At 30.7% G+C, this 27,631-nt stretch overlaps 1 protein-coding gene across 9 annotated transcripts in view; it reads left to right on the forward strand.

The window, feature by feature from the left end:
• LOC134725131 (E3 ubiquitin-protein ligase PDZRN3-B-like) overlaps window positions 1–27,631 on the forward strand; it is a 142,286-nt gene that overhangs the window by 100,032 nt on the left and 14,623 nt on the right. For all 9 annotated transcript variants that reach the window (XM_063588688.1, XM_063588698.1, XM_063588707.1 and 6 more), the window contains 4 exons: window positions 4,826–4,964; window positions 13,711–13,809; window positions 21,211–21,273; window positions 22,769–22,867. In XM_063588688.1, coding sequence (XP_063444758.1) covers window positions 4,826–4,964; window positions 13,711–13,809; window positions 21,211–21,273; window positions 22,769–22,867 — 400 coding nt within the window. The remainder of the gene's footprint in view (window positions 1–4,825; window positions 4,965–13,710; window positions 13,810–21,210; window positions 21,274–22,768; window positions 22,868–27,631) is intronic.

Here is a 27,631-nt window from a genome sequence, read left to right on the forward strand (position 1 = left end):
CACAGGAGAAAAATTCCCTTTCAAAGCTTCTCTAAATCTTTTATGAAGGAAATGTTAATTGAACCAAAGGGCTCATTAATTAATTATGACAAGTCTCACAGAAAGAAGACAGTTCTATTATTTTAGGAGAAAAGTCAATAGTATTAAAACGCTATGTGACAGTCTTGGAATTATGACTAAGACTATGGTGTCAGTTTCACAGGGGATTATCTTTGGTGTATCAACTTTCATTGAAGGCGCTAGAATGTGACATAGGCCTAATGTGAGAAGACGTATATCTTAACTTGTCAACCTTTCAATGTCCTTTGACAGTCTTCACTGAGTCAGTAGAAGTTTAAAGTTATTCGCTTCTGTTCATTTCTTTTCTATGGAATTGATTAGATACATAACCACATTCTCTTCTTTGAACAGCAATATCACATCTCTCAGTGAAGCAGTTACTTCCTCATGTAAAGATTTTTGTATTAAAACTAATTACTAATGATTAATTGGGGTATTACTGCCGACAATTATTAATTTCCCCTTTATACCATCTTACACCCAAATCTGTCAAAATTCATTTGGAATGTATTAGAGAGGTATTAACTCCCCATAGAAATAAATTTCTACTATATTGTACATGTGAAGTTTGGAATTACTAGCTAATTATTAACCCATCCCTCACAGTTTGAAGTTTGGCATCAAAAGATGTTGTAACTTATTGGTAAGTATCGTAAAGTTGCCATAGTTACAGGAATTGTGAAAACATATGCTGCTACAATCACTGTTTTTCTTTCAAAAAGCTAGAAACTTGATTGTTCCAAAAGGGGGTTAATGTTTAAGTTAACATTAAGGTTCCATAAATCATCCCCTGACCGGCTCTTGTGGTCAGGCCATGCTGCAAACACACCACTGAGATAGAAACACACAGACAAACAGAAAAGAACTACATTTGTAAAAGATTTGGTTCAAGCACTCAAATTATGTGGTGCCGATATACTAGTAGACCTTATGATGTTAAAAAGAGCCGAAGATACATAAAGCAGTCATTCAAATGTATAAGTAAACACCATGGCTAAAAAAGACAAAGACAAACAGACAAACAGACAAACAACAGTACACAAAACACAACATAAAAAACTTAAGACTGAGCAACACAAACCCTAACGAAACTGGGGGTAATCTCAGAGTCTCAGGAAGAAAATAATTTTTAAAAACATTTCTTTAGTTTCAGATAAGAGTGTAGGGCACATTGCTTGAGAAACGTCATCATATGTTTGCTTTTGACCTAATGAAAACACACACACATCACTAAATATTTTCTCATTTCATCATATGCATTTATAACACCTATTCATAGTTCTACTCAGAATTGATGGAATCACTGATGTGAACAAACACAGTATTATTTTAAGATACTGTTTACTTTAGTTAGAAAATAAACATCTCCACATTGACCATGGGGTCATTCCTCCAAACTTCATTCACATAATGGTTAGTTTTATAAGTGATTAAACATTAGTTATTTATTTGGACTCTAAGTTAAATTGTATTGTTATTTTGAGACATATATTGCACAGTAAATCAAATTAAAACATTGATTTAATGCATTAAATTTTGATTTCTGAGTTTATTGGTAAACAAAATTGTGAATTCCAAAGATTTAGAATCTTTGTAACTTTAAACCCCAATGGAAATACATCTCTGAAACTAAGCACTTGAAGGTCTGTTGTTCATGCTAGAAGTAAAACACATACATTGATTTTCATTGTTAAAAAGTTTGTTTGGGAAAAAAACACATAAGCTCTATGAAGTATAGAAGGAAACCTAAATTAAAACTAAGTTTAACATAGATAGCCATTGTTTGAATATAGATCAGGTAGAGTAGACAACAAAGGGAAGATGAAGATTTTTGGCAGCCAGACTTCTGTATAGAAGTTTGCATAATTTGCTCAATTGTTCCAATCATTGATTGCTGTGCCATTTTTTATATGTAAATATTTACAAACTTAACATACATACAATTTCATCCAATTATAAAAAAAAGTTGATGTAGGTAACAGCTATTAGAAAATGCAGAGGTAAACCTACTAGAATATTGATGTGCGATGTAGAAAACATAAATGGGAGGGAAACAAAGATATGTTTAAACATAATATGTATAACATTACAGTTTTCTTAATAAGATTGTTACAAAGCTCAATTTAATATACACATATAAGGTGTGCACAGAAGTGTTTTCCATCAGTTTTCAATGTATAACATTTGTTTGACGGATAACAAAAATTGTGTTTTTCTCATGATCTCTTTGTGTTTACTGTAATGACTTTACACCTAACTGTCTGCTTATGTACTATGGGGAACCCCTTTCAGCACTGTTTGGACCACTGTGAGTCCCTTCAGTGACAAGTTAAGTTTTGCATTTCTCAGAAACCTGTGAATATAATAATAACATATCACAGCTACATTCCATCTGTATGAGTACATTCTCAGGTCTGCAAGCTTTAAAACACTGTATACCTTTTATCTTACTTTTTTAAATTTACATTTATAAATATTAGTAACTTTGACAATATAAAGAATAGCGAGACGGATTATTTAGTATTAAGATTGACTTGAAATTATTGAATACATAAGAAGGAAAATGACTTGCAATTATTGAATGAATAAGAAGGAAAAAATAACTAGTTCATTGAGACAGGCAATTGATTTTTTTCTCCAAGATAATTGAGTAAGTTGCACAGTTCATTAAGTTATAGGTCAAAGACTAATTGTAAGGAACCATAACTTACATTATTGATGTAATGCTAACACAAGAGTTATGGAAATACTCCCCAACTTGCATCTTTATAGCTCTGAATATAAAAAATATATTACACAAATTATATAATTTTTATGTAATTTTTGTGTCAGTCTGATTATCCTAGATGACTATCTTTGTGTTTATTTCCTTATAATTTAATCTTGATAACTGAGTAGTCAAAATTATTTGTTTTATTGTTTCATAAGTGTGATGGGATGTAATATGCATTTACTTAGTACTTTCAATTAAATTTTTGATTACATTAATTATGTGTACTAATATTAAAATAGTAAGTCTATTATTTTTGTCCTTCTTGCAACTACTGCAATATGAATAGTAAATGCACAGTAAAAAGACAATTTCTGTTTTTGTATTGTTGGTTCACTGTCTCATTGATGTAAATTAATGTGTCATTTTATTCAAAGATTTATTCTTATTTTATTTTATTGCTCAATGGCACATATTTGATGTTAAATTTTGACTTTTTTAAAAGATATATGTGCTGACCAAATATAGCCTTTTTTGTGCTATTATGCAGCTAAAGCAATCACAGATCAATCAAGATATAGCTTATGGTTAGATGAATGTCTCCTTAACGCTGTGAGCTAAGAAATTAAGTGGCGTAACCGTAGCAGAACTATGAAAATTGTAACAAATGCTTGTTTAAAGTATGTAACACAGTATTTGATAATACTTACCTCGAATATTTAGATTAAATTAAAAGGGAACTATTTCTTTAATCATGTTAATTGCTTTGTACAAATTGTATACAAGTATATCAAATAAGAAATGTTGAAAAGGAAATTATTTGGTAACAATGTTTCACTTTTAAATATTGACAAGGCCCACCACTGAGCTAATTTATATAGTCCTACTCAGATATGTTACAAAATTAGTAGCTGTCATTTATAACACAAGTAAATCTTACTTTCTGTATGTATCAAGCCATAGGGCTTGAATGAGTTCGACCCAACTGTGTCAACTGACCTCATCCAGAATTTGATTAATTTAGGTGGATTTTTGTATCTTATTGGCTGTTTTATAAAGTTGGTTCATAGTGATTCTTTTTGTTGCATTAGCATCATCAGTAGCATTTATTAAAGAAATTTAAATTTTCTTTTATTTGTATAGAATTTCATCAAAATTAGGTATAAGTAAAGAAAGAAGGATCTTATTTTAAGTCTAACTATTTTTTCCTTTCGTTTTTCTATGGTACTAAAACTTGTGTTCAGTTAAGTTAAGAAAAACAGAACTGAGGATTCTTTAAGTAACCACTTAAATAAATAAATTTCTTTTTTATGATGCAAGATAGTAAACAAATAGAAATTAGGGTAAAAATAGAACTTAATTAGTTACACAATAGATTATTTTTGATGTACTATTTCGGTACTTGTTTTGCATTAGTTGCAATGTTAGTGGTAAGATTATATTGTGTGAAAGCACTATGAGAGATTCTGAGAAAATCCAGATACTATACAAATTTGCCTGGAATGTTACAGTATACTTGAAAGACTTAAATTCTACAAAAAGGGCATTTGTTAAGTACAGTTTCTGATATTGCAATTACCAATTTGATCAACATGCATTGGTTTTATCAAGAACCTGTAAAAAATAAATGGCTTTTGAAACAAAGTTGGTGATTCTTAATAAGAATATTTTTTAGGCCTCAGACTCAGAATTCAACCAATCAAAATACTGGATTTGATGTATTTAGTTATGTTTGTTTTTTGGGGTGTTTTTTTCTTCGATTTCCACAACCATATTAACCTGACCTACTTTAAATTTTAAGTAAAATATATTTTTTTTGCTCTGAAATTCTGCTCCTTAGAATCTGTCCTATTTGTTTGCCATTGTCTTCATTTACATATGAAAAAAAAAAAAAAAAAAATCTGTTGTATAATGATGTGCAAGGTATATCTTTTATATATTTATTGTGTGTGTAATTCCAATAAAAACAAGTGAAAATTGCCATCTCAATATTCATTATTTGTTAAGAGTTTTGTGTACTATTACAAATACATATTAATTTTGTCTGTCTTGCAGATTATGTCAACCAGCTTCACGTAGACCTGTTGCATTTTCTCCTAGTGCTGAAATGGGATTAACAGACATTGAAATGGCACATGGATTGGAATATGATGATGCTTATTTTGAAGAACGACCATATGAAATTGAATATGAGGTATATTAATAAAAATTGATTAGATTCCATGGAAAGTTATTCAAATCACAGAAGTAATTGAATTCATTCAACATATTTAACTCTTACAAGTCAAAAGATATAACAATACATTGATATTTTATAGTGTGTCTTTCTATGTTGTGATGTTACACTTTTGGTTCAGATAAGGGTGAAGGTTTGGTACCATTAAAATGTTTAAACTCTCTTTTTGGTGCCCTTTATAGCTTGCTGTTCGGTGTGAGCCAAGGCTCTGTGTTGAAGACTTCACATTGACCTATAATGGTTTACTATTATAAATTGTGACTTTGATGGAGAGACGTTGTCTCATTGGCACTCATACTTCATCTTCTTATATCTGTGTTTCTTAATTTCCAACAGACCTCATTTTAGAAAAAAATTCTCCAAATCACAACATTTTAAGATATGGTCACAAATTTGGGTTGGAAATCTCAAATTACGGTACTGCCAAACAATATAAAACAGAGATGTGTTGGCTGAAAACATAGTGTTGACGTTTTTTCTTCAATAGTCTAGTTAATTGCAAGTGTTAGTAAACAGCCGCTTTGATAGCCATTCATATATTTAGTGCAGAAAATTTTGTCTGTAGGCATTCATTAGGACATTATCTGCCCACTGGGCAATATAGTATCCTTGGAGCATATTGTTTAAATGATATAAATATTATTTTAATTTATAAGCTCTAAATAGCTCATTCACTCTTCCGATTTACCGATTCATAATCCTTGGCAAGACAGATTCATCATTTAGATAACAAACCATATGGACCAGACTGCAGGTTCATTTATCAAAATTAAATAGTCGAAATTGATAGGAAAATGTGAAAATTATCATACAAAAATATATTTATCATTCATTCTTTTAAGTAGGATGCATGCGTTTTCATGGAATCATTGTGAAATTTTCCCCTCACAAATTGTATCTTTCATTTATGAGAGTATTACATGTTTAAAAAATTAAATGTGACATGATGCATGCAACGTTTGGTGAGGAGTACATTGAACTGGCCAAACATTTGTCTCTTATGGATAATTGTTGGTTTGGGTCTTCAAATAATCAAAGCTTCTTTTAAAACAATTGAAGATCCACTTTCAGTTAAGAGATACAAAAAATTTACTGTCTTCCCATATAAATTGGAGCATTTTTTTAAAGGTTTGCTATGATTCTGAATTGAGAAAGACATAATGTTTGGATGCTATTTTGATGGTTGGGTTTTCTGTCTTAATACAGGCTGTATTGACTGTTTTGTGCTTTTGAATTCAGTTGGAGCTTGCTCAGACATTCTTTATTATTGTTGTAATTACAAAGGTCCAATTCACATGACTACCATTGTAATGCTGCAGCAGTGATCTCTTAATAAACCTCTTAACCTTTTTAAAAAAGGTTGGTGTATTTTGCATTAAAATATACCAACCTTTTTTAAAAATTTTGCTTTTATTCTTGGACAAGAAATGATGCAATTCTGATGTTTCAAATAAATATCCAACAGTAGTCACTTAGATAATAAATGACTTCATATTTTGGTCTACCGCATGTCAATGCCTGTGGTCGGTGATGGTCATATAGCATGAAATGACCATTTGGATATAATTAATATTTCAGACATAATAGAAACAAAATCCCTAGCTTACTTCAGAATGGGAAAAAGATTGACTTCATTACAACAATGGGAGTTCAGAAGAGAAATTAATTCTCTTTTATGTGTGAAAATTCTGGAAATTAGATTCATTAATGGTGAGAGAAAAAAAGATTTGTTCAGTTCAAGGTTCATATTTATAGTATTTTTCATATGAAGTGGAAACTGTTCCACTCGGAAATGTTGGTATTGAAGGCTTCAATTTAATCCTAAAAGAAAATATTGGGCAAATGAAAAATTGCAGAAATAAAATGAATTTCAATGGAAAATCAACAAAATGCTGTATTTTCTGTTTGATCTGGCTAGATGTATTCCTGTTGATTGAATTTGGCAGACGTCATAATTAAAAAGAATGGTGTAATTAATTTTAATTATGTAATGTGACAAAGTCTGATATGAATTTCTTCCAATATGAAATTAACATCAGTATTGACCGTTTGGTATGGAGTTCCTGTTCACTTTTGAGTAGATAATTATTACATCACAGGGTTATCTACAAAATCTATGATCAATTCAGATTGTTTTATGGTTAGATCATGTTTTAGTGACAAATAATTTGATTTTTAGATGGCAAACAAAATGAGAATAGCAATAATATATGTTTTGTAAGAACAATACATATCAATTACATGAAAGTTATACTGAATAATTCGTATTTTTTTCTGTTCAATCAAGTCAGCAAAATTTATATCATTGGTGGTTTATTTACTTAACTTTCTTGGAATCAAAGCTATCAGATTTCAGTAAACGAAATCAGCCATGCTGCAGAAGTGTATTTTTTGTATTCCTTTCCCTTGTGATGATTACGTTTTCAAACATTTGCTGAGATTGATGGGAAACTTTTGATCTTCCAGACCAATTTTTCAATGAAAAGTATAGCAGACTTTATTAGTAACATTGATTTTGAATTACTTTTATGATATTGCCTTCAGTTATCATGCAAAGACCATTCTTTCTTTTAAACTGTTGAATAAGAAGCATTCTGTTAAAATTTTAGCACAAAAATTTGCATGTATTGAATATTTTGAAATGGAAGGGTATTTTTACGGCTTAACTGTATTGGATTGTCTGAAGAAGAAGAATGTTTCTATCTTTTAAATTTTTCAATTCTGGCAATGAACTCCCATTAGGAACATAATTAAACACCACTATCAGAGGTTTACCTGATGCCAATTTAGTAGGAAATTAATGGAAGCCCATTCCTACATGGAATTTTGTTTTTTAAATTATTTACATTGTCCTCTGCTTGAGACATGGGAGATCTTGTACAATATTTCATTTGAAGATAGAGTTAGGAGGATCATGTAAAATGCCTGATTTAAAAGCATTAGGGTGCTACCATTTGAGGTATAATGTGCCCTTGTTCTATTAGTGAAGTACATTTTGTTTTTGTCACTGTTGGGGGAAAAAAACCCTGATATGTTTCTTGAGAAACTTCTGATGCAATTTCAGTATCATAATACCTGTAATTTTAATGGTTTAAGTGTGATGGCCACATTTGATATCTGCAAATGGATATCAATATCTGTATATGTTTTTTTAGCCTTTCCACTGCAAACTTCGTGGTCAGTTATTGCCAGTGCTAATGATTTTCGCAGAAGTTAGTAAACTTTATGGTCAATTTGTTTATAATCAGTAATTTTTCATTCCTTTGTACCCTCTCACTAACTATCTATAGTGGATGTTCTCTTATCACCTTATGCCAAGTTGATGTATTTTACATGGAAGATTTACTCATCAAATCACAAAAATTTACAGAAACTTGTGATTAATTTGAAACAGCCAGCATTCAATAATTGATGTGATTATTTTGACCCAAAAAGATACTGATTGTTAATGGAAAAAAGAAAGAACGAAACATGGCAATTAATAAGTACTTTTCAAACCTAGGAGATACTTGGTTCTATTTCAGCATTTGGCTTTTTATGCCCATTGGGTGGGTTTGCTTTTTTTCCCTTCATAAAAGTATAAGATCTACAGTTGAATTCTTGGAAATATTTCTAAAAAGATGGGAGACACTGTATTAGAAACCCAAATAACTGACTTTGTTCACTACACTCTTTTAGAATGGCCATAAATATATAACATATAATCATGCGTAAGATATATAAAAAGATTCTAAAATTCTTGCACCTGTAAATTTATTTCAGACATTCATTGACAAAATGCTTTTCTGTATATATATATACTATTAACATAAAAGTATATTGTGCATTCGTTGCATGTCAAATTTAACAGGAATTATGCAATCACTTTCTTATAATTATTTTACAATTTTATGCCTGAATTGATTTGGTTTTTATTTTCTTTACTACTTGTATAGATAAATATCTCCTATCTTTTTTGTCCTACACTTGTCTATTATAAATAACTGAAAGGTTTAAGATTCAATGAACAAGATGACACTAGATCTTTTTGCCAGTAAAACAAATTGAATTCATGCTACAAGTTTACAAAAAGGATTACAGTAACTTCATTTGATTTTTGTTTTTGATAGTAAGGTTTTGTGTTGGGTTGGGAAAAATAGGTATGGATTTTAACTGCAGTCTACCAGTGTCTCAGGTAGACAGACTGTGATGAACACTGTATATACTACCTGCATACATACACATCATTTGGACTATGGTGGATAATTGTCTTATTGGTTATATTTGTATTGTAAATACACTGCTTGCAGAAATACTGAAATGCAACAGAGAAAAGAATTTATTTCAAATATTAAAAACGTATTTCCATTTATTTAGAAGAAAATGTAGGTTGTTTATTTAAATTATTCTTAAATGAAAACTGATTGTAAAGGATCCCCATCTCCACAGCAGGAAAGATTGAGAAACATAATAAAGTTTAGATATCTGTATAGATAATATATGATTTATAATGATGTAACTGCTGAGGACTCAGACATTGTACCTATGTAGTATTCCTTTGATGTTTACCATTCAAAACAGTACACAATATAAATAGTCTTTTTATGTTGGTCTTTAATGACCTGAATAGCAGTACATCATAGTGGGGCTGTATGAAACTATTATCCAGTTAAACCAGAACTTCAAAAACTTTAAAAGTTCAATTTTTATTGACAGTTATCATAAACGAAGATGTAAAACCTTGGTAATGAGTTTGATACTGATTATAATTCCTATTTACTCCACATAAACTGAGGATTTACGTTCTTAAATTGCTCAGTGCTTAATGGTAAGAGTATATGCCATAAGAACATTAAAAAAAGAATTTCAGTTTAATGTTTTCGTGAAATCCCAATTTAAGAACATTTTCACTAAGGAGACAAAGAATCTGTTCAATTGAGTTTCTTACAACTCAGAAAAGCAGTTGTCAATTCGATTGTCAACATCTACAATAAAGTGAATGAATGAAAAGAATTCTTTCTGATTGATATTTTATTTTCATAGCTTAAAAGCAATCTCCTGAACTCTTTTGAAGATTTTTTTCTGTTTTTAGTTCACCTGACTCAGCAAATGGGGCCTATCTGAACTTGCATCATCTAAAGCCTAAGCAGGTCTAGAAACAGCTAGTCTGTCTGTCCACCCGCTTGTCAGTCTATCTATCTGTTGGTCCATCCAAATTACCTTAGGTAGAAGATAGGTCAGCAGACGGGTTTCTCTCTGGCATAATGGCTACCTCTGCCAATAAAAACAAACACCCGCCATAGACAATAGTGCTGAAAGTGACATACAATCACTAAAAAACAATTAGAGCTCTGAACTTCAGAACTGTATAAATCATATGACCTTTTGGTAGCTTTAAAGCAGAAAAGTCTTAATGTTTGCCTGTCAGAATTAGAAAATGTGTCAAAGTGTGTGTAAAAATTGCAAAAATCTTGAATACTCTTTGATTACATGTATAATGTATGGACAACTTAATACAAGTCTATTGAGTGATAGTTATTATGCACTCTGCACTGACTGTACTGTTCAAAATACATTGATCACTCTTATACAAAGATTTTATACAAGATTATAAATTTTCAAGGTTTCTTTAATATGTTTGGTTTTATCTAGATTTAATTGAAAAACAGCTATTTCAAATTGATGAAAGAAATATATTCCTATAACCTACCAGAAGATTAACTGTAGGAGAAGTTAAGTGCAAATCTTTTTTCCTCCTTTTGTATGGTAAATTAAATAGTGTAAGAAAGAGATTTTATAGACATCATATATAATTATTTGTTTGGTAAATAATGTTGTTGATTAAAGTTTGTTATAGTGCAGCAGGTGGGAGGAATTTCCAAAGCAAAAGTTTACAGGCAAGAATTAGCAATAAGGAGGGGGTATAATAAAATTATTAATTCTTATCAAGTGCCGATGACATAATCAGGAAAGGTGATGATTAAATAACTGTAAAATTTAAAGAAAGAATTAGCTTAATAATTTCATTGCAATATTAGCTCTGGTATAATTTCTCATATTTTTATTAAAGGTAAGTTGCTCTGATAGGCAAACATTAAGATTTTGTATAAGAAAAAACATTAAGACCTTATACAGACTTTCATGTACTGATGTTCTGTTATGAATGAATACCCATATATTTCCTTTCTCTTAATGCATCCAATTTTTTAAAAGTTCAGAAATATTAAAATGAATTATCTTATTTGATAAATTTTAGCTCCAATTTCTTACTGCTCTTTTATTTATGAACTCATTGGTCAAAGGAACTTGATTTGAACTTTCTTTCCACTGCTCCTATTCCTTTTGTGTTATAAGAGAATTTAATAAGATGAATTATCAGTCTAATTTATAACATATCCTCTTACTTGTGTTGCTTCAATTATAATTGTTCATTTAAACAGTTAATATAAAAAGTGAAATCAATATCATCACACACATCTACCTCAATAAAACAAATAAGACAGGTGTTAATTTCAAACTTAGTAAACAAAGAAATTGACAATTGTGCAATTGAAATTGACAACATTTGTTTGAAGACTGTCTACATTCATGGCAAAATGTGAGATAGTTAACAAACATGAAGAGATTTATTGAGTAGGAAAACAAAAGAAAAAATATTAGCTCTTAATTTACTGTACTCAAACAGTTATGACTACTACAAGCTTGTTTGATTGTTTTTAAGGTAAATGATGGCAGAAGCCTTTCTTGAAAATCTATATTTTATGTCTTATGAAAATTAATCAACCACAATTTCTATGACTGAAACCACCTTGATTTGACCATTTTTTGTCGAGCCTGCAACTTTTGTTGCAGAAAGCTCGACATAGGGATAGTGATCCGGCGGCGGTGTTAGTTCACTTCTTAAAAGCTTTATAATTTAGAAGGTGGAAGACCTGGATACTTCATACTTTGTATATAGATTCCTCATGTTACGAAGTTTCCGTCAAGTCACAAGATTTTTTGTAATGTTGAATTTTCTCTTATTATAAGTATAAGGATTACTATATTTGGTATGTGCGTACCTTGCAAGGTCCTCATCCCTGTCAGACAGTTTTCACTTGACCTCGACCTCATTTCATGCCTCAGTGAACAAGGTTAAGTTTTGGTGGTCAAGTCCATATCTCAGATACTATAAGCAATAGGGCTAGTATATTTGGTGTATGGAAGGACTGTAAGGAGTACATGTCCAACTGGCAGGTGTCATCTGACCTTGACCTCATTTTCATGGTTCAGTGGTTATAGTTAAGTTTTTGTGTTTGGGTCTGTTTTTCTCATATTTTATACAATAGGTCCACTATATTTGTTGTATGGAATGAGTGTAAGGTGAACATGTCTAGCTGACAGATGTCATCTGACCTTGACCTCATTTTCATGGTTCACTGGTCAAAGTTAAGTTTTTCAGTTTTGGTCATTTTATTTGATGCTATATGCCATAGGTCAACTATATTAAGTGTATGGAAATATTTTATGATCTATATATTAGTCACGCAGGTTTTATTTGACTTTGACCTTATTTTCACGGTTCATTGCTCAGTGTTAAGTTTTTGTGTTTTGGTCTATTTTTCTTAAACTATAAGTATAAGGTCAACTATATTTGTTTTATGGAAGCATTGTTAGCTGTACATGTCAGCCTGGCATGGTTCATCTGACCTTGACCTCATTTTCATGGTTCATGTGGCTTTGTTTAGTTATCTTGGTTAATGTAATTTTTATGGACAGTTGTAATAAAGCATTATGCTGAGGACTATCAAAATAATATCAATGATTAGTAAAGAAGGCGAGACATTTCAGTGTGTTTACTCTTGTATTTTTGATTCAGAAAGGAGTAGGTCCGGTAAGGAACGATTTTGACCTCAAATTTCAGGTTTATCTTACGAAGGATTTTGACCACTTTTTAAACACTTAAGTGTCTATTTCATTTGAATCAATAAGTTTAAGTGAAAGATTTTAACTGATTTTGTCATTAAAAACGACCCGATTCAAGCTCAAATATGAAAAATCTACAAAATATTGCCGAAAAATGTCACTTTTCAGATGGTTTTCGTCAAAAATGAATGTGGCCGCATCTGTGTTCATCATCAATCTTTATATATGTTATGTATAATCATAAAATACAACTTACATTTTAATATTAAGAATGAACACGAATGCGGCCACTTTTGTTTCACACGAAAACCGCCTAAAATTTAACAAAAATTCTAGAATTGTGAAGATTTCTGTAATTTAGCCTGACTTAATGGTGCTAGTACCTGATATATGTGCATTGCATTGTCAAAAACAGCCCATATTTATGTAGCAGGACCATTCTACTGTACAATAAATATCTAAAAGTTAACATTTTAACAATTTTGTAAAACTGCTATATTTTGGGGCCAAAAAGGGGTCTTACTGGACCTACTCCTTTGTTTTTATTCAGAAACTTTTGCCATGTTTTAACTTTTTTTTGGACAAAGGGAAGAATTGATATATTACATTAATTAGAACATGAAACTTTATAGCATTTCGTTAAATGCAGCAGTCCCTGATTGTTCATAAATTCATCAAATAATTTCAGAAGCCAAGTTATTCTCATACCCATTTTCTATTTATAGATTATTAAAAAGGTATTTGAATTTAAGCATCCAAAGAAAGCAATGGTAACATATGATATTTGATGGGTGAATAACCAATTGTTTTCTGTTTTCAGGAAGTTGTTCTTCATCGGTCATCCAGCAGTGAGAAACTGGGACTGACACTATGTTATGGTTCTTTAGAAGATGAAGTTACAGATATATTTATAAGTGAGGTAAATATACTTATGAGAGAGATCTTCACATGTCATTGTTATTGACATAAAGATATATCCTACACAACTATTGGTTTATATTTACTTTTATTTGAATAATGGTCATTCAAAGGCAACTGACATATGTAATATGATGATAGGGGTTTGATAAATTATCTAAGTTAAGGACCATCGTAACATGTTATCCTATGGCCCGTGTCATTGGTCAAGTGTTCCAATCTATTGGGAAGAAAAACAGATGTTGGGTCAAGTGGATTTTATAGAAACCAATTGAGAGATTAATTGAACAGTCTGTTGGCGGAAGTTATGATTCAGACTGGTTGGGACCTTCATATAACTGATACAGGATCAATCTCCTGTCAACCAGTCACTTCCATTGTTTTATTGTTTTATACCTTATCAATACTCAATACTTATTCAGGCTACTGCAATCTCTGACTGGAAAAGGACTATGTAGAAGGTTGCGAAAAGTTGGTTTATCCCCTCGGAGGTCACATAATTTTTAAAAAATATATATTTATTTGGTGTCTTGATTTTGTGTTAAAACAGGATTAGGGTGCATTATTGCACTCACAAACCCCTTATCCAGCAGCTATAATTATCATACATTTCAACAAGGTACATGTATATTTTTGTATAGATATCAAAATTCTTTTGAGTCAGCTCAGAAATGTCTTTGTTTTACAAATTTTATAAACGGTCCTACATGTCTTACAAAACTTTCTGATTTCTGATTTAATTTCAATGAGTAGCATTCAACCTAAGTTTTCTTTTTAATTCTGTCCTGCTGTCTTTTTAAGTAGGAGCTCCCTGGACTTGTCATGGCAGAATTCAACTTGCCAACATTATTAGTGGTTTAGTACTTTTCAGATAATGAATGTCCTAGTTATCATCAAAGGGATAAAGTTATTTAAAAAAATGTGGTTTATGAAAAAAGTGTAGATTTTAAATATTTCTTGGCCAAGATGCCTGTGATTGAACCATTTCCACTGTGGGGGTTAAATGTATTTGTTAAGATCACATTGGTTTTATCACAGATAAAGAGGGTTTAGTTTCCTCATCTCTCTGTTTAATTTCTCGTTTTGACATAAAATATATAAATAATACTACAATATGTCATCATCAAACCACACTATAAAGTGGAGATTTTGTAAGTTAGTTTAATCAAATTGATTATTCAGAAAAAAATGAACAAGAAATTTAGTCCTTAAAGTAAATGACTTGAATTATCTTTGATTTTACTGTTCTTATTCACTGAAGAACCACATAGGCATAAGATATTATGTTTTTGAAGGCAAAACATATACAAATTGATAGGCGAGTGAAATTTTTGTAACATCCTCTCTTTAGAGCATGAGAACATTATTGAAGGATGATAGATCGATTTTTTTTTTTTTTCATTTTCTTGCATATTTAAAGAAGAAAAAAATACATAAAAATAAGTGAATTTGGACATTAACTTCCTCTTCATAAATTATCATTAAGTCTGCAACTGTCATCTGTTTATCATTTGTCATGTCTCTTACTGGAAACATATGTCTAAAAGTCCTGCTAAGCATGTCTGAAACAAATTAAAACATCATTGAAATCCATAGGTATGACTTTATAATCAGAGCTGCCACAAGTCGATCAGACATGTCAAAATAGTGTCAAATGGTCCTGACAGGAAATATTTCTGACAAATATAGTGGCATTTGAGCCACTATAAGTGTTGTCAGCACTTAGATTCCTACTTTAACTCTCTTTAACTAGTCACTTTAAGTAGGAGGATCTTAAAATGGACACCGCTGACATGTGATGTATAAATCATCTGGATCATAAATTACACAGGCCATAGACCACACAAAGGGACAGCAGCTTGGTCATTTAATTAAATCATGTTTTACTGAAAGATATATCCACCACATAATTTGATAGATTTGCAAGTTATTTAGACTTCATGTAAATGATATCAACAAATCAGAAATGTTCATATAGTTAACAAAGTATTACTGTTCATAATTACAGCATATAAAAATAAAGCCGGAAATTTGGTCAAAACATTTAAAATGAATATTGTTTATCATACCCTTTTACAGGCTACCATACTGGCTGAAACATTTGAATCTGTGTTTCTGATCGTATTAAAAACTAAAAGCATACATATCATGCACTGCTGATTTTTGTCTGCTGTTCTGATTGCAATTGCAAGTGCAATACAATAGATTTGGCAATTGTGTACGGCAGACCTTGATTGCATCTGCAGAACTTACTGATAGCTGGTTTTAGGGTGTGTTAATGGTGTCAGGAATCTACCTTCCTTCCTCTCTTATTAGTATGCAAATTAATTTGATAATATCTGTGAATGTAATACAAACAATAAAAAGCAGTCATTAATAAATTTATGCAATAAAAAGAAATAAATTCAATTAGATAACTCAATCGAACATGCAAAGTCAACAAATTGATATGCTCAATATGAATCTGTTGTGAACTTTAATTATTTGTATTAGGACTCGCCAAAATTAAGATCCTTCAATATTATCACCTTTATAGAATGATCTCCATTAGAAAATTTAATAGTTTGAACATACCATTTAAATAAAGTATGTATATTTAGATATTATAAGGCTAAACTAATTGCATTTTAAACTTTTAGAGAATCTTAGATTCCTAATGTTTTTTGTTTTTTTTTACTTTTATTTTTTCATCCTCCTAAAGCCAACCATCAACTGTCCTATTTCTCTCTTTACTAAAGTATATACCATCTCCAAGTATATACCAATGAAACATTATATATAAATAGTCAGTATAATATGAGTATACTTGAGTGATTTTAGAAATTGCACACCTTTTGCAATGCAATGTTAAAAATAAAGCTTTACATAAATTACATAAAAAGTTATAAGGAAATATTAGAAATCCATATCTTTACTCTGCAAGAAATTTCTGTTGATTTATATGTGATAAACACAAATATGTCCATTTAAGAGTCAACACACATAAAACAGATATGAAAAGTACGTAAAGAATTCCTCAGCCATATAATATTGTTTCTCATAAAATTGTTCATGGTCAGAAGATGGATAAATATATATACTTCTTCTGGATTGATTGAAAGATTTATGATACCTCCATGCATATTGGAAAAAAGAAGAAGACATTCATGACTTTGGAAAACATTAAACACCACATATAAGTGAAGCCAAAAATGATTAAACATCTTACAGAATGCCATTATTCATATAATAATTAGAGAGAAAAGTATTTAGAACATATTTTTATCTTACTGCCTATTTATCCCCTCCATATTAAGCTATAGAGTATTCCATGAATTAGAGACTTGTTGTCCCTGAATCTGTTAATCACATATTGTCATCCCAATCTCCATTCATTACATCACTCTAACTTTGATGTAAACATTGATTTTTGCCTACAATTATATGCTGATTAACCAATTATCAAGATACTCTCAAGCCCTGTTGACCCCTGGGAATGTTTAAGATAGTAAGTTCCTGAATCACAGAATCATTCCCTGGAGATCTGTGGGGTATTCCTAATTGTGTATTTCTGTTATCTGTTAATTGTTTGATATTAGGTCAATTATTATAATCTGTCTCCAATTTCTACGTTTGTCAATATTTTGAAAATTAAGATAATTGAAGAATTGCACATCAAAGAAGGAGTAAGTGTAATGGAGATTTATTACATACATTGATTTGTTTAGAAGTGATTACAATTGTTTAAGGTTTCCTAACCAGATGGCTACTGATTGTCTTTATGTCATGAAAAGATAGAATATCCTAAATTATGGCTTATCCTAAATGATGTCATATCCTTAAGAGATGGAATATCCTAAAGAGATGGAATATCCTAAAGAAATGGAATATCCTAATGGATGAATTTTGTTTTCATTATTTGCCATTTTGTTACTGACTTTACTACTTCACTAGATCCTATTGCCAAAGTTATTTTCCTCAGAAAATCACCAATGATATAACAATTCACATGGAATACATATTTGATAGTTATATTTTAGATTCAAAACATTGTGTTGCAGTTTAATAGTTAAAAACTCAGAAAAAAATACAGTGTTCATTCACCTCTTCTTGTTCTGGAGGCCACTGTCCATCTCATGATGGAATTAATTGACATACAAAACTTTCCAGATAACTTATCTTTTAACATGAGAAAAGTATTTCAAGAAAATGTTAATGAACAGAGAAACAGAAGTTTTATAGGTGATTGACATCATCAGATCAGGAAATCATGACTTGTTTTTATGATGTAGTGTTTTCTCTTCCTCTGCTTCAAAAATAATATATTGGATGTTATATTCAAAATTAGTTGGACATGCTCAGTTGAATTATCAGGACATTTCTTCACATATTTTGTGGACAAAAAATTATTCATATGTTGATTATTTGTTAAGCAAAATGTTAAACTGCTCAGATTGCAGATATCAAAGGTATAGGCGTCGATCTTAGACATACTGTGGATTCATTATTATTCGTTGGATACCAATTTTCGTTGATTTCGTGGATACAGGTAAACCACGAAATTAAATGTTCAACGAATTACTAATTTCCGATAGGCTAGTACGCAGACTATGTCAGTACAAAAAAAAAAAATATCCACGAACATGCAAGTTTTCCTCAATCCACGAAAATTGGTACCCACGAAAATAAATGAATCCACAGTACTTAATAATATATTTTTGTAATTTCTTTAAAACCTACATAATGACCAATTCAAGATCAAGTTTGAAACATACAAAGGACCAATTATTTTCTTGTATGAATAAGGGCCAAAACAATTACTCCAGCAAAAATAAAGTAATAAATGAAAACACAAACAACATTTAAAAAAAATTAGCGCTAAACAGGAAACAAATGATGGAGCAATTTGAACACAGCAAAAAACCTTGGGTTGCTGTCTTGTTGACATTTGTCCCATATATCTTCATATATAATGTTGATTTTGACTGATATTCCCATGGTAAATAGAGAAAAAAGAAATCTGATTATTTTTTTATCATGCACTCTGTCAGTCTTATTTTAAATGAATGCAGAAATAATTTGTAGAAATTTATCAAACAGGTGGATCCTGTCGCATTTAAATGAATGAAATTACATTATAAATCTTGATCAGAACCTAAAAAAACCTGTTAAACCACCCAAAACACTGATAAATTGAGCAAAAAATTACTTATATTAACAGCTGAAATTGAAATATTTGAAAGCCAGATCATTCTCAGACATTGTAATGATCCTGATTGACCTTCTGCTGTAAATTCACATTTAACTTCCAGTTTTCAATGGACCTGTCATAGCTTGCTTCCATTTCCTCTTCATTTTTTTTTTATTTACAGATCATTTTTCATCTTTTTTCCAGCAACCCCAAAACCTTACACAGCTTATCTTTTTTAGGGACCTACTGATAATGAATATTATCAGGTCATTATAGAAATGTGTTTTGTAATATCTCCACTCAGATAAAATGTGAACTCAGCATGATTGATAAGTTATTTATTTACTTGTAAGCAGTAGTTAATTATCTCTTAATCAGATAATGACATGTACCTTTCACACTGTGAAACAGATAAGGTCATTATGCTAATGTTTTATCCTCACTCTGGTCATCTCTCATGCTGACCACTTTCAAAGGATGTTATCAGCTGACCTTACTAACAGCTGTTGACCATTGATATTTTGACCATCAGTAAACTAGCCACTGGTCAGTTGTAAACTGAGAGTGGAAGTGTGTATTCTATTAAGGAATGTTTCTCTACTATATAGATGTAAGTTTTATTTTAACTTATTTTTCTGTGCATTTGTAAACCGTACCAATTTTCCTGCACCAGATGCACATTTCAACAAGGTCTCTTCATTGATGCTCGAGGACAATTAATTGAAAATTAAAAGCTTATGTAAGACTTGAAGAGCTGATAAAACTCAAATGGACAAAAAGTATCATAACTTAAAAATCTATTTGACTTTTAAAACTGATATCTTATGATAAAAGTAAGCTTAACATGTAAAATGGCACAAAGATGACAGTTATTATTTGACAATACAAACTATGAGTCCTGGGATCATGCTGTTATTGTGATTAACATGCTGAGTTTTATTTATTGTAATGACAAATGTATAGCTTTATTATCATTCTCATCTGTCATATAATATCTTTACTCTTACATATTATTACATGCTATAAATGATACAAATCCTCTTCATGGTGCACTCCAAGCCTTCACCATCTGCAATTTTTAAACTCCTTCCATTTGTCATGATTGATATCATATTTGTACTTTTTAAGGCTGCAGATTCTTTTTGGCAAATAAATAATCACTAAATAAAAAAGACAAACGTAATTGCTATCCTAACTTCATGTTCCAATGTTGTTTATGTTGGTACTGAATCATACAGAAGTAGTGAAGAGAACAAGAGTGAACAATATTGGAATCTAAAGCATAAGTGAAGAAAAACCTTTGAATAATAGACCCTTGAAAACTAAACCTGTTTTTTTTATAATTTTTATACCTCATCAGAAGAAATTAATAATATAATGGAAACTGTTATTTAAATCAACCATTCTTATGACTACATCTCTCAATAACTCCAATTTCCTTCAACAAATCCATAAGAAAGGTTTTATGCAGTTGTTGGACATAATTGGAAATAAGCTACAAAGATGTTAATTGTAAAGATAAACAAAACGATTAAGGAAAAAGATGAATATAGAAAGATAGACAAAGTGTTTGAGGGAAAAAATGTTTGATTGGTCTAAGGTAGCCCTTTCAACATCAAAGGAAAGAAAAAAAGAAAACGGTATCTTTTATTTGATTATCTTTAAGACAAAAGTCTTTTTAATTCACTTGATAGAAATGTTCATTAAAGATGAACTCTGCCAGTATCTGATAAACATCTCTATAGCATTATCAACCTCACGATTATTAAGTTTGGTTTTAAGATGAAAGTAAAATAACAGATAATATCTTGATTATCTCCCCTTGTCTGTTGCACAATTGCTTGGTCTTAAGACATTGTCTCAACTTGATTGGCTGCAAGAGTGCAGTTATTCATGGTGCATTTTCCATGGGATATCAGTGGTGTTCAATATTTTATTTCTTGAAGAGTTCACAAACTTGAAAAAAATAGATCGCAGTTTCTCATCATTGTAAAACAGACAAAAAATATATTCTAAGGAATCAATAGGAGATATTTGACTGTCTGTTGAATGTATTGATAACTTTTTCTCTACATTTCACACACTGTAGACTATAAGTGAACTACTTGTCTATTGTTGAAGACTGTATGTTAACCTCTATATGTCATTTAGTTTTTAATGTGTTTGAGGTGCTTATCATTGACATTTATACAATATATCTTTTTATTCTTATTTATCTCTTTCTATTTACAGGTTGAGTCATGTAGTGTAGCTGCTCAAGATGGTAGAATACGAGAAGGGGATCAAATTCTTCAGGTATAGATCAAATCATTTTAAAATTCCTTATTGTTCTTTTTGATATATATTTCTTAGGGATAAAAATTTTTAAGTCATACCTGCTGTTTTACCTCAAAACCTAGGAAAAAATATCTTATCTCATGTCATCCCTTGTTTGCATCATTTATCCTGGAACTCATGGTAGACATGTCAGTAAAAACCTAACATAATTCTTCTACAGGAAATATAACTATCCACCTCCTATCTTGTCTAATTTTTGTCTCATTTGTCACCAAAATAAGAAATAGTCATCTTAACTTCTGTTGTCAATAACGGTGTTGTGTCCCCCGTATCATTAAAGTATACCAATATCATTCACACATCACATGGTCTAAGATCAGGAAAGCTTAATGCATTACAGGTTTGTTGACGGTATACTTTTTATTTTCATTTTTAAATCCTTGAATAGTTTTCTTTATTAGTTGAATTGTAAGTTGTAAGATGGTTTGCCAGATTTATTATGTGAAATGTTGCAATTTTTCAGCCTTAATCAGCCTCAATGACAATGTTCAGCCTAAATTATAATCCTGGTACCTTTGATAACAATTCAGGTGATTGTTGAAATTTGCCAATTATTTTTTTGCTCTTCGAGATGAAGAACAGCAATGAACAGAACTGTTCTTTTGTATGTGTACATAGGGATTTTTTTATCATAAAAAAATACATCAAACCTCTTCTTTTTCGTTTTAGTGACAATGGATTTAATTTTTACTCATAATTATTCAATGTTTTTAACTAAATTTGTGTCTTGATCGAATTAAATGTCAAAGTTAACACTGTTAGAGATAAAAGCATTAAGATGCGTAATGACATGTAATGACAAGATTTACTCTGCATTCTATCAATAAAATGTATGGATTGAAAGCTTTAGTGAATAACTGCAATTGTATTAGTTCCTGATAATTGTTATACAAGTGCTGCTATTATCAATTAAATCGTCTGGTGTCTAGAAACCTGTTTGACAATCAGTTCTGGATTAATATTTAAAGTCCATTTATTGCTTGTTAATATTTCTAAAACAATGCACTTCCTGATAGGAACGAAATCTGGTTATTACCATATTGACATATTAATGTTCTCAACATGTATTTATGCAAAAATAATGAAATCTGCTTGAAATTGGAGTAACTTGAAAAGAGAAGAGACATTAACAGAATATGTTTATAAATGTTCGCCCATCTTGATGGACTTCCTGTACAACACATGAACATTGATGTTCACTACTCCATCCAGTTTAACAAGTTCAATTACATAATCACATCAATGGACTCATTTCTAAATTCAATTTGCTATCGATTCATAAAATTTGTTTGCAGTTTTGAAAACAGTCTTTATAGGTTTTTCGTTTACTTCTAAAGATTTCACTTTTTTTTTTAAAGAGAATTATTTTTATCAGCACAGTATTTCATGACCATTACATGCAATTTAATAATCAGTTCATGTTCAATTTTTGCACTTATGCCTTTAATTGCAGATAAATGGCATTGATGTACACAGTCGGGACCAAGCTATTAAATTATTTTCTGAGAGAACATCAGACATCACACTACTGTTAGCTAGGCCTGCAGTGCAGGTAAATGTCTTCATACTAAATATTTATGCATACAAGAACTGATCAGTAGTTTTCAGAGAATAGAACAGTTTAGAATTTACCAGGTTTACTAGCCTTTTCCCTGTTTATTTTCAGGTACAAGCATGACTTTGTTTACATACACATCAACAATAGATTTGTACATGTTTATCTCCCTTGCATATATACCCAAGAAAGTTCAGAACAAGAAGTTCTCTTTTTCTTTAAACCACAAATATAGATAGGAGTGTATACAGAAATGACTTGAATCATAATGATATAATAAAAAGAGACCACACCATTTAGAGAATCAATTAAAATTGTAATGAAACAACCACTGAAAACCATAGTTCTGTGTTGTTATGTTGATAATGCTTCTGAGGCTTGCATACCTAATTTAAATGTTGCATTTGCTGCATTTTAATTTTCTTTTGGATTCACTGTTGGTACTATTTCACTTCAAAAACAATTTTATATTTTCACTTTCACTATATTCATCATTTAAGAATTTTTGAGGTGCTTATATAAAAATAACACTATATCAATGAACCATTTTCCACAGGATGAGTTCTAGATTTTAAGCTAAAACAATGGCATGTCAATCAAAAGATAATCAGGATTCCCAAATTAATGGCTGTAATTATCACAAAAGTAGGGAATCAAAGCTGTATCTAATTGTTTACATTTCTCTACCAGTACCTAGTTAATTACTATTGTTTACTAACTGACTTACTGGACAGATCAGGGTTATCAGGTTTCACATTGTTTTTGTTCTCTGACAAGTTTTAGTTTCTGTTCAGTTGAAATGATGAATTGTTTATTTTGATCACAAAGATGAAAACACTTCACAAAAGATGAAAGGAGAAAACCTCCTAGTCTAGTCATTCAAGATGAGAGTAAGCATTGATAGATGATACAGAGGAAAACTTAGTCCTCAGCCAAAAAAGTTATTAAGATCTCATATCAAACTTCTGATAGTTCTCCACAACTAACTTTTGGGCTTACTGGCCAGGATATAACTTTTTTTTTTTTATCTACAAAGCTTGTTATCATTATGAAAACTTCTTACTTGCCCTTCTTCATTTTTAACCAGATTTTTGTGACAAAAATGTCGGTTATTGATTTGGGGATGTACGGCGGTCGGTCAGTCGGTTGGGCAGCAATCAAATGTTGTCTGTGCATTAACTCATGAACCGTTCTACCAAAGCTTTTAAATTTTAATATGTTATTACTGACAACTAAATGAAGGTCAAGTTTAATAATGGCGATTTTGACGAGTTATGATTCTTAAAAGATTGAAAAATGGAGTTTCCAGTCGTGTCTGTGCATTTACTCATGAACTGATCTACCAAAGCTTCCCAAATTTTAATATTATGTTACTGATGACGAAATAGAGATCAAGTTCAATAATGACGATTTTGACTTTTACCGTTCAGGAGTTATGGTTCTTAAAAGATTGAAAAATGGAGTTTCCAGTCGTGTCCGTGCATTTACACATGAACTGTTCTACCAAAGCTTCCCAAATTTTAATATGTTGTTACTGATGACAAAGTGGAGGTCAAGTTCAATAATGACGATTTTGGCTTTTACCGTTCAGGAGTTATGGTTCTTGAAAGATTGAAAAATGGAGTTTCCAGTCGTGTCCGTGCATTTACACATGAACTGTTCTACCAAAGCTTCCCAAATTTTAATATGTTGTTACTGATGACAAAGTGGAGGTCAAGATCAATAATGACGATTTTGGCTTTTACCGTTCAGGAGTTATGGTTCTTGAAAGATTGAAAAATGGAGTTTCCAGTCGTGTCTGTGCATTTACTCATGAACTGTTCTACCAAAGCTTCCCAAATTTTTATATGTTGTTACTGATGACAAAATAGAGGTCAAGTTCAATAATAAAGATTTTAACTTTTACCGTTCAGGAGTTATGGTTCTTGAAAGATTGTAAAATGGCATTTCCATTCACGTTGTTGCATTTACTCATGAACCATTCAATCTAAGCTTTTCAAATTTTAATATGTTGATACCGATGACAAAATGGAGGTCAAATTTGATATTGACGATTTTCACTTTCACCATTCTTTAGTAATGGTTCTTGTGATATTGCCAGGACACAAATAAATATAAATAAATCCGGTTTGCTGTCGTTGTGACAGCCTCTTGTTAGTGATTGATTGATTGTTGTGTTTGCTTAATGTCCATTGGAAGTATTTTATGAATATTCAGGATGATGTTTTTACTTATGAGAATTTATTTACAATAATAGATGCCACAGTCTAGTCCATTATTGGTTTTCAAGACTCTGTGTTCTTTAAAATCATTTCATGTGTTTTAATGATGATGTAGGTTTATCCTGAAAAAAATACATTTAATACTCTAAAATGTTATTTTCTTCCATAAGTCTCAGAGTGCCCTGTTTTGAGTGTGTTGTGATGACAAGATCTTAGAATCAGAAGTGTTCTGGAATTTATAAAAAATATATGCTTTTTTTATCAGGATGTTAAAAATTGGTTTTGATGACTTAATCACAAACATCAAACAACGTTGAAAAAAGTCTGACCTAAGTTATTATGTAAAGAGCACAAAGGGTAGGTTATCATCCATGTTGATAGAGTAATCAATGGGGATGATGTTTGAAATTCAGACCACCATGAAAAGGTCAGCTTACTTCAAAGAGAAAGTAATAGCCAATTAAACAACTGATATAGAACTTTTGAAAAGTCTGAAGAGTGACAAGACATATGAGTTTTACGACTATATTTTTTTTACTTAGCAACATGGAAAAAATATTGGGCTTAATTTATTTGCTCCTTCACTGATAACAATGTTTAGATTTTATTTCTTCTTCAACTTAATTTAAAATCAACAATCATGAAAAATTTAAAGAAATAATTTAGTACTGTTGTGTTTTGGGTATTTTTCAAATTTTTTGAAATAAAAGTTCTAGATACCCATAAAACTGGTCCAAGAGACATAATAAAATCTATTTTGCTGTTGATATTAATTTGACTTATGCCCCACCCTTCCCCTCCCAAACAAAAAAAATATTGGAAGAATCCTATTCTAAAACAAACCTATCAAACCATTCTTTTTACTATAGCAAAGATTGTCAAGACATTACCACATGGATATAAGTTCTTTGAGGAAATGATATCAGCACAGGTTTTTTTATAACAATAATGGTTCATGATTGGCACTTCCACATCATTTCAAATAAAATTTCACATAATTGGTATCATCAATCATGGCAAAAACATTTTTAAAGAAAAAAATAACCCCCCAAAAATCAAAGAAAATGGTTCATAATTTAATAATGGTCAAACTGATACCAAATATTCAGGTATAACATTTATGATCCCCATTTGAAAATTACTGTTAGGAGGGAAGCAATTGAGGCCATCATGTTTGCCTGCCACTTTTATTTATCAATTATTAACCCATTATTTGCTGTGCTGGGTCAAACAGAAGACTTTACAGTTAGAATTATAGTTTTTCAACAGAAAACTGCATATATGAGTAAAGGAAACATTTAATGTTCTAGGTGTTAAAATAATGTGTTTAGTTAGGGTCCAATATCTTCCTATCCACTGTTATCTTGAGAGAAAGTATATTGAAAATAGGCTCAAATGTGTCTGCCTGAACATAAAGCAGGGCAAATATAAATTTTTTGCATTGATGCATCAATAACCTGGAAGACTGAGATGAATTTAAAGAATGTGACAGTCTTGTCTATTGCATTATAGATCTTGATTAAGATTATGTAGTGTATTTTATAAGGAAATGATTAAACTTGGTAAACATCAGAAAGATTTGAAAAATACATTTGATTTCTACAAAAAAAATATCCTTACAACTACCAGCATGTCAAGTAATTCAGTATAAATATTTTGAAAAGGAGGCTATTATAAAGATTCATCTTTCATGAAACAAGAATTTATTATACTAGCTAATCTAATAGACCTTTGTTCCTATAGTTTATAGTTAGTTTATGCAACAACGATGCATTATTCTAAGTGCATGCAGAATCTGCAGAAATCAGATCATATCCTCATAAAATTCCATAACATTGGCAGCCACTATTGTTATGATGTCTGCAACATGCAGGAGAAAAGAAGAAAACAATAGTTAAAACAATGGTATTATAGAATACAAAAACATGTGTAGGGTGCAGGAACATTATATCATACATTTTTTTTTAAAGATTACAATTTGTTTTACCGATTTCATTCCCATGTTTCTCCTTTACATGTACCAGCTAACATTGATTCAATTCAAGGGGAAGCAACTCTGTATGCTGACTACTTTAATTAATTATAGAATTTTGGGATGATGGTTGATGTTAGAAATGAAAGGTAACAGACAGAGATACCTGTTTTGTTTGCCCTCTGAATAAACTTTTCTTCTAGATTCAATTCTTATCATACTGATCAATTCTAAAAACATTACTAGAATGAGCACTGGAACATGTTCTTAACCAAGTTTATGATAAAGATGTCTGCTTTTAGATAAGTTGGTGCATCTTTATATCATGAAAAATGTAAAAGAATCATTTCTTCTTTGAAGTTGTTTGAAGGTATTTTTAATTAAAGGTAAAAGAATTATTTGACATGCTGAGATGATAGAATTGCAACTAATGGCCAGACATGTCTACTTGTAAAACCAGTAACAGCTATCACTGCAGAGTTCTCAATACTTCTCATTAAGATTTTTTTGGGATGACCATGGAGTCGACTCACCATTTTTATCAAGTATTGTCTAAAGCTCTGAAGG

This window comes from Mytilus trossulus, chromosome 1 (assembly GCF_036588685.1).
Source record: "Mytilus trossulus isolate FHL-02 chromosome 1, PNRI_Mtr1.1.1.hap1, whole genome shotgun sequence".
In the NCBI taxonomy this organism is placed as follows: Eukaryota; Metazoa; Mollusca; class Bivalvia; order Mytilida; family Mytilidae; genus Mytilus; species Mytilus trossulus.